Below are 8,999 nucleotides of genomic sequence, written 5' to 3' on the forward strand. Positions count from 1 at the left end.
CGCGTACTTGTATAATCACTGATACGAAGCCGTAGCCTTGAAGCTGATCTACGTTTTCGTCAATGATGACGATAAATTAGTTTGTGTATCATTCTAATGCTAGTTTCTCGCTTTCACTCCTTTGGTCATCACTTCCACTCTCGTTATCACGCATACATGCCAAACCAGTAGCCTCACCCAACACACTCCTCCATCCGCCTCGCCATGCCATTAATATTTCAGCCTCTCTTTGTGTTCATTCTCTTAAATGCTCCTACCAGCTCCTTCGCATCCCATCAAGCACCCGCCCCCGGCCGTAGCTTGTTGAACAATGGCCTAGGGATCACGCCTCAGATGGGGTAAGCATGTTTCTAGTCGATCCTGGCATCGCTTCTTTCAGACGCTTTCTTCTTTATCGGCAGCCACGAAATTGACAGTATACACGCCTTCCATGGAATCTCCTATATAATACGCTACCTCTCGCAGATGGAATAGCTGGAACAAATTTGGATGCGGTATCGACGAGCAATTAATTCGTGACACAGGTACTTTTCTGAGACTCGCCAGCTCTCTGTTTTCTGCTTTTGATGGCGCGACTGAGTTGCGCGGCACGTGGCTATGCAATCTATGCAGCTGTTGCAATTTCTTCATCTGGCCTGGCCAAGCTGGGATACCACTTCGTGAACATAGGTACTGTGCGACTTCTTTTGCCTTTCGACATAATCAGAGCTTTCTAGAGGTGTCAGCAAGGGCTAAATTCGACGCTAATAAAATGTTTCTAGTTCTAATCCCACATTTTGCCAATAGATGATTGCTGGGCGGATCTAAACCGTGACGATCAGGTATTTCCCCCACGGATTCTTCCTTGGACCACCTCACCCTCTTTAACGTCCCCTTGTAGATCAAGTCGTTTTGTGTGCTTAGGCGATTCTGGTTGAAAAGTCTTCTAGATCTTTAATATCTTAATTACTAGTCCTCTGCAAAATCCATAGAGGATATTAATTTTGATGAATAGATCCAATTCTAAACAGGGCAACCTGGTTCCAGACCCCTCTACGTTTCCCTCCGGCATCAAAGCCCTCGCAGATTACGTGCACGGTTTGGGCCTCAAACTTGGAATTTACTCCGATGCGGGGTACGTGTATGTAATCCTTATATTTTTGCCTTATAGAATGGAACAAAGTTGTTTGCCCAAGACCTATGTACACCTTTTCCCGAAGGACCCCGCACTCGCTCTAATCTTTCCCGTGGCTTATTTCTGTGCTGAAGGTATCGAACTTGCGCAGGGAGACCAGGTTCTCTCGGTCACGAACAACAAGATGCTGATACATTTTCTTCTTGGGTATTTGTGACATCGATTACTGACTTCGAAACTTTGTTGAACTTACAATCTCAGTCCAATTGCAAGAATGCAAAACGCTACGCAAACCCAAATGTTCTGAATATGTGAAATCTTTTGAACCAAATGTTCTCAACATATTAAATCTGTTGAACATTCCTTGCTTCCTAATTTGACTGCCTATGGTTCATATCCAATCCAGGGCATCGATTACCTGAAGTATGACAATTGCAATAATGAGGGTACTTCACCCCAGGCAAGGTTCGTTGGTCTAAGTCGGAAGCTTTAAATTTCCTTGTCTTTGTTTCCAACGATTACACAGAATATAGAATTGAAGACAGCTGACCCTGCTGGCTTTCACTGGTCAGGTATACCATCATGCGCAATGCACTCCTCAACACTACACGGGCGGTCTTTTTTTCGCTGTGTGAATGGTGAGATGGCAGCTGATAGTAGCTTCGATAAAGCCAAGGCAGATGTTTTGTCTCAACACACCACTCTCATATGATGCACCGATGTTTCAGGGGCCAGGACAATCCAGCGACATGGGCTGCATCGATTGGAAACAGTTGGCGTACAACAGGAGATATCCAAGACAATTGGCAGAGGTGCACGGAATCTCGATCAAATTCAGTGAGCAAATTCCATTAATAGTATGGATTTGCACGTACTCCATCCTAGACCTATATTCTATCTCAACGTTCCCAGCCAGGATCTAATTGAAATCGATATAATTGTCATCAATTTGCAGCATGACTTCGAACGCAGATCTGAACGATGAATGGGCTCAGTATGCTGGACCAGGTGGATGGAACGGTACGTAATGGAGATCAAGACCAGGACCAGCTTGCCTTGTCGAGAGTTGAATTAATTATAGAGATTGTGACGATCACTCGTACTCTAATAATGCTGTGATGATTCCGATCTAATAGATTTTCTCACTTGAGCAATTGCTGCAGACCCAGATATGTTAGAGGTTGGCAACGGAGGAATGACCGAGGAGGAGTACCGCTCGCACTTTAGCATATGGGCACTCATGAAGGTTATTGCAATAACGTTAACTTTAGGTGATGTTCATGGGATTTTTGTGCATATGAAGTGACTCGAAATTCCTTTTAATCTTTTTAGGCTCCTCTCCTCATCGGTTGCGATGTCCGTAACATGACAAAGGACACTCTCGACATTCTAAGCAATGCAGATGTGATCGGCGTAAATCAAGGTGACAGTCATCCCAAAGTCTCTTATTGCTATACTCGTCCGCATGATCTGCTAAGGGCGATTTAGTTCATTTCATAGTCTGGACTCTGATGGGTTGTATGCTCCAAGTAGATTCACTCGGAACTCAGGGGACGAAGGTGGCATTAACGGCAGGAGATTTGGAGGTACACATTGAGGAGCTCTTGATGGAAACTAAAGTATCAATGGGAGTCCTGAGACGATGGGTTTTCGCGCAGGTGTGGGCGGGGCCATTGTCGGGGGGGAGAACAGTTGCAGTGCTATGGAATCGAGGCGATTTGGAAGCTAATATCACCGCAAACTGGCAAGACTTGGGGCTGTCAAGCACTCAGGTAGTGCAAGTTCGAGATCTGTGGCAGGTAAAAGATGAAACTACTATCCCATCTCCGCATTACATCGCATGGAATGATACGGATGTGTGAATGTAGACTCAGCCAATATTGGATCATCCCTACCGTGTGCATGGAATCATGGACGGAATGCATCATCATAAGTTAACCCTGCTAAACAACAACGTAATGGAAAAACACTGATGGAGATGAATCAAGATCTACTAACAATATATCGATTGTTTGCTTGACAAATGCTGCAGCAAAGCGATCTACCCAACTGCTATCAAGGGTGTCTGAAGGGGAGCGTGGGATCGCACCACCTCTCCATGTTCATCCTCACACCGGCCAATTGCAATCTCAACATCACATTGGTGTGCAGCAGATGAGAGATTGCATATGAGTTGGGATTCTCAAAATATTAATCCTATATGTAAAATTTCCATGTCAATAGGGGTGCGTGGGTATGCCCATAACACGCAACTAGTACACTCTCTACAACACAGCGCAAGAGGTGTGGGAAAAGTTGACAGCATCATACAACCATGTGGACATATATATATATATCTATAGGCGGGCCCACAAGGACCTTTTGACCAATCTCTATAAGAACAAAAAAGGATTTGGTAGATTAAAAGGATTTAGGAGATAGAAGTACACATATCTAAAAGTCCATACTAGAGAAAGTGAGAGTGTTTATATATGTAGTTTACCTAGAAAATATTTCACTATATGGGGAAAACAATCACTATATAGAGAGTTCTTATTAGAATTTTACTATATAGATACAATCTCACTATATAGACACAAAATTTCTCTATGTAGAGAATTGGCCCATAGAGAGTCACCATATAGAAAAAACATCCACTATATAATGAAACATAGAATGAAAATTATATATATATATATATAGACAAAATTTTGGACTATATAAAGAAGATTCACTATGTAGTAAAGTCATTCATTGCTTTTAAATGCAATTTCACACAATTAATACAATTTCTCTATTTATTAATATAATTTTTTTATTTTAATACAATTTCACTATATACTAACAACAACTAGAAACAAGAGTAAGAAAAGAAATGTTTGTATTCCATTCCAAATTAAGTGAATCATAAGAAGAATGAGTAATGCTATTCAACTCCTAGATGAATGTCATTTAGAGACAATCCTTGTTGTCGAATCTTCTTTACAACTACTTTTTGTTTCTCCAATAGCCAAGATACTAGATCTTCTCTCATAAGTTTCAAATCATACTCCATATTTTTACTAACATTATGCGGCCAGTATCTCTTCTCAAATTATTAAAATTTGCTTTAAGAAGCTTCATATACAGGCATCAAGCACATTTCGAGTACCAAAGTACTTCATCAAAATTATGTCTTGATCCTCTTGGTTAAATTCATGTACCTAACATGCAAAATGAGATCAAGTCAGAAGTTACTTAAATTGATATAGTTAATTATTTGAATGAATATTGTTATAGCATATAAGAAACATACTTGCACTTTGCTCGAGCATACTTTGTCACAAGTCACACCTAAATTTGGAATTTCGCTCAGAGTCTATTAGCAAAAAAATTTAATATTTAATAGTTAATTGATAAGCACAAGTTAAGCTTTCTAACTTAACAAAGAAAAGTAGGTGTTTCCATACTATATACCCTTGATTTCTTCACTCTAGTAGAATGAACATTCAAGATAAATTATTTTCCTTCATAATTTGTTGCATCTTCATAGTCATCTGTGACATTGAAATGGTAAATAATAGTCAATTTAAAGCCATATTATGAAATACTAGTTTCTAATGTATATAATTAACACAAGATAGAATGTTTATAACTTTAGCAAAATGCAAAGCTTACCTTGCATGCTTGACTACTTTTCCTTGATGCATACATGTCAACCTCTTTTGATTTTGAGAGGACCTCTAATATAACTAAAAGAAAACACTACTTAATATAATTCCTTTATAATAAGATCATATGATATTAGTGTATCAAGTAATAGTTAAAGCAAAAATATATAATACTTACATTTGTAGGTTTGAGAGAAATTGTATTACGGAAGGGGTCCATAAACTTTATATAGGGGTCAGCATCATTACCCTAAAAAAATTAAAATTCTATCTCTTAGTGCCTTGATTTAAATAATAAAGAGCTTTAGATAGTATTAGCTAATTACACATACCTCTTCTATAAAAGTTTGCTCATTGACTATGCCTAGGTTGCAATCAACATATTGATCTTGCATTAACATCAAAATTAGATATGCTAAAATTTAAGTATTAAATGAGTTAAAATGTATGTGTGTAACAAGTATAATGAAATAAAAAATGGTAAGAAAAAGAACCATTACTTCAAAAAATAACAAACCTATAGTAGTCACGAATCTATAGACTTGGATAATTTTTTGTGATCAACTCTGTGATATAAACACTGACATCCTCTTCATTTGTAAAAAAAGTAGATGTATAAAGTTTAATATAATAATTACATTTCTTATAAAAGAAAAATATCAAAATTTTATGCCTGTATATAAGTAATAATATGATATTTTAATGCAATAAAGGTACCTCTATAATTAGGCATTCCAAGTGTTATTCAAGAAGAGGGACATCCAAGGAAGTCCCATGATTTTCCTACATAGGATTTTGAATTTCAATTAGTATGCATTCCTTGAAAGAAATTATATATATATAATATAATTAGTATAGCTATAAGATACTTGCTAGTGCGAACAACTGGCGCTCGGAGAAGATGAGGTTTTGCCCTTCTTCTTGTTCTAATACTTTCTCTTAGCTTGGAGTGATCTCACATGCCAATCATATATGTCATCTTGCATCCAACTTTAGCTCTTAGCCCCAAAGACTAAGAGCTTTATCTCAAAGAAATGCTTTTCGATAGTCGTCTTTAATTTTGTTCCATTTTGTTGTGTCTCAAATCTACTATTGGTGAATCCTCGAACCATTTTCATAGAGTAAAATACTTGATATTCATCACCTGTTGTTGATTGGGAGAGTACGTACTCAAAAATACCTTGCCATAAACCTTACTTCTGTCACGATATTTTTGAGTATACGTAGGCACTCTAGATATCTCAAATTATGAGGGTGCATCTACTGAAGAACTTCATTCTCTTACTTGGGTCTCTAATGTCGATCCCGATGAAGCAGGCTCACCAACAACATATCGTTTTCACTACAATTTTGCGTCATTTTTAAAAAAATATGGATTTTTCTGAACCATGCTTTGAAAAAGATCAAAGAATTGATTATGGCTAGAAGAGTCCTTCTTTACGTACTTCAAAAGACCTGCATTCATTCATAATAAGAAAATATAGGTTAATTATAGTTTATTAACACACATAATTTCTTGTCTCAGCTTGAATGTTTTTTAATTTATTAAAAACAACAATCTCAAGTTAAGATCATTTTGTAATACCTATGAGATGATCATATGATTGGTAAACATCTCGCTTCACTTTTCTAGACTTTGTCACTTTATCATCACTTTTCTAGACTTTGTCTCTTTAAAATTTGACACAACTTTTACACAAGACTCCAACTGTAAAAAAATTATCCTTTCTATCCACATCTTGAGATTGAGGTTTCAACATTAACCATTCTAGTTTCACAAGCTTTTCCTTGTAACCCACTTCTCTTATCACAACATATTTTACTAGATTTGATGATTCATTTGAGTCTAGTTCATTACCTTTCCCCAACACTACATCATCTTCTTCTAACCAAGGAGGTACACAACCTAATGATGCTACTTGTAATAATCATTATCTTTGCACCATGTCTTTGGTTTCAAAGATTCAAAAGAAAAATGCAACTCTAAATTTTTTTAGGAGAGTTTTATATGAAATGGATTAACCATAGTGCGTGTGTGTGTATGTGGCATATCCTTCACTTGATGTGTGTGCTCTGTGTGTGTGTGTGTGACCACCATAGTTTGTGTGTGTGTATGCGCACACACACACTTGCATGCTAGCGGATACTAGAAAGCTTCTCAATGTTTCTTCAAAATAAAACAGAGAGAGAGAGAGAGAGAGAGAGAAATTCAATGCTATCAAAGACTCAAAAACAATCTTTCTTGAATGCAATCCAACACTTGTGCATATCTTCTACTCTATAAAAGATAATCAGTCTCATGTTTGAAGTGCATAGGATCCAAAAGAGTAGGGTTTTAGTACTTTCAACTTGCAAAAATATGTAAAAAGGATGCATTTATTGAAAGAACCTTAAAAAAATAACGCTAAGAACACCTATTTCATTAATTTTGGACTCGTGCAATGTCCAAATTCATTTTGTGAGATAATTTTGGATAAAACATTTAAAAAAAAGAGGCTCTTATAAAACAAAACATTGAGTCAAAAAGGAAGATTTTAAAAAATCAAATTAGAAAAAATGACGTGAGATGCTATTAAAACTAGAGTACATAAAAAATAGAGGACATCACATTGTTAAAAGAGACAGAAAGTAAGATTTTAAAAAATCAAATTAGAAAAAATGGCGTGACATGTTATTAAAACTAGAGTACATTTCAAAAAGAGCACATCACATTTGTACAAGAAGTAGATCATATAACTCAAAGCCATATGGTGTCAAAAAACACCTTAATACAGTCTCTCTTATCTTCTTAATCACCCAAAGTCTAGAAGATCTCATCATTGGTCTCTCTTATCTTCTCAATAACCCAATCTTTCACTGCCTCCACAGTTGTATCCTCAACATAATTACATGCAAAGAAGAAATTGCTTCTTCTTAATCACCCAAAGTCTAGAAGATCTCATCATTGGTCTCTCTTATCTTCTCAATAACCCAATCTTTCACTGCCTCCACAGCTGTATCCTCAACATAATTACATGCAAAGAAGAAATTTAAACAATCACAAATTGTTTCTTTATAATTTCTCTGTGAGGCTCTTATTGTTCTCTCAGCATCCGCATCAAATCGCCCATGATGAGAGCTGCGATAACAAAGGTTACTTAAGAAGTCTAAGAGATCTTGTCGTGCTTTTATCATACGTCTTAAAAGTCTTTCACTCTCTGCTATCTTGAGATTCTCCTCCCTCTGTGCATGCCTTTGTGCATCAAGTTCCTCGCTCTCCATGTGTGTCAAAGGAGAACCTTGTCGAATTCTGGCCTCTCTCTGTGCTCCTTGGTCAACAATCCATTCTTTGAGACTATTAATTCCGAACTCCACGTCTTCGACAATGCCAAGGACATCCATGGGTGGGGAGATGATAAAGAAAGGGAGATGGACTACGATGGAAGAAAGAAGAGAGTGTTTGTGGAAGGACTACGATGGAAGAATACAAGTTAATGAGAAGCACTAGGATGGATGAAAGAAGAGAGTGTTTGTGGAAGAACTAGGATAGAAGAATACAAGTTATCAGGATGGATGAAAGAAGAGAGTGTTTGTGGATGGACTAGGATAGAAGAATACAAGTTACTGAGAAGGACTAGGATGTAAGAAATAAGAGAGTGTTTGTGGAAGGACTAGGATGGAAGAATACAAGTGCACTAAGGCACGATGTGTTCACTATGATAAGGATAAAAGTTGGAATAAAGTGAGAGAAGCATTGGTAATGCTCTACTTTAAGTGAGTGGAGATTGTCCAACTGAATAAAATTTTGCAGAGCATTGGGAATGTTGTACTTTAAGTGAGTGGAGCATTGGGAAGTGATACTTGCGAGTGAAATATATTACAAGTGAGAGAGAGAGAGAGCGATAAGACGAATACAAGTTAATTAGAAGGACTAGGATGTAAGAAATAAGAGAGTGTCTTGAAGGGATAGAAAGTGAGGGAAGATGTAAAGTGAAAGACGAATACAAGTTAATCAGAAGGACTAGGATGTAAGAAATAAGAGAGCGTTTGTGGAAGGACTAGGATGGAAGAATACAAGTGCACTAAGGCACGATGTGTTCGCTATGATAAGGATAAGGGTTGGAATAAAGTGAGAGAAGCATTGGGAATGCTCTACTTTAAGTGAGTGGAGACTAGGATGGAAGAATACAAGTGCACTAAGGCACGATGTGTTCGCTATGATAAGGATAAGGGTTGGAATAAAGTGAGAGAAGCATTGGGAATGCTCTACTTTAAGT

The 8,999-nt window shown here is 37.3% G+C and overlaps 1 protein-coding gene across 1 annotated transcript; it reads left to right on the forward strand.

Moving 5' to 3' along the window:
- The first annotated feature begins 269 nt into the window (after positions 1-269).
- LOC147883323 (alpha-galactosidase-like) lies at positions 270-3,272 on the forward strand. Its single transcript, XM_087399470.1, has 15 exons — positions 270-338; positions 466-524; positions 613-669; positions 787-821; positions 1,011-1,114; positions 1,249-1,321; positions 1,521-1,579; positions 1,687-1,752; positions 1,843-1,926; positions 2,070-2,134; positions 2,278-2,360; positions 2,447-2,537; positions 2,648-2,700; positions 2,773-2,913; positions 3,147-3,272. Exons 1-15 carry the CDS (start codon positions 334-336, stop codon positions 3,270-3,272), a joined length of 1,101 nt encoding a protein of 366 aa, XP_087255596.1. The 5' UTR covers positions 270-333.
- Positions 3,273-8,999: the final 5,727 nt, after the last annotated feature.

This window comes from Dipteris shenzhenensis, chromosome 28 (assembly GCF_047967505.1).
Source record: "Dipteris shenzhenensis isolate YYH24624 ecotype China chromosome 28, Dip_SZ_1.0, whole genome shotgun sequence".
Lineage (NCBI taxonomy): Eukaryota > Viridiplantae > Streptophyta > Polypodiopsida > Gleicheniales > Dipteridaceae > Dipteris > Dipteris shenzhenensis.

Coding starts and splice junctions, on each gene's coding strand:
- LOC147883323 (XM_087399470.1), top strand. Junction 1,322..1,520: donor CTGATACATTTTCTTCTTGG/GTATTTGTGACA, acceptor TATCCAATCCAG/GGCATCGATTACCTGAAGTA. Junction 2,135..2,277: donor TGGACCAGGTGGATGGAACG/GTACGTAATGGA, acceptor CAATTGCTGCAG/ACCCAGATATGTTAGAGGTT.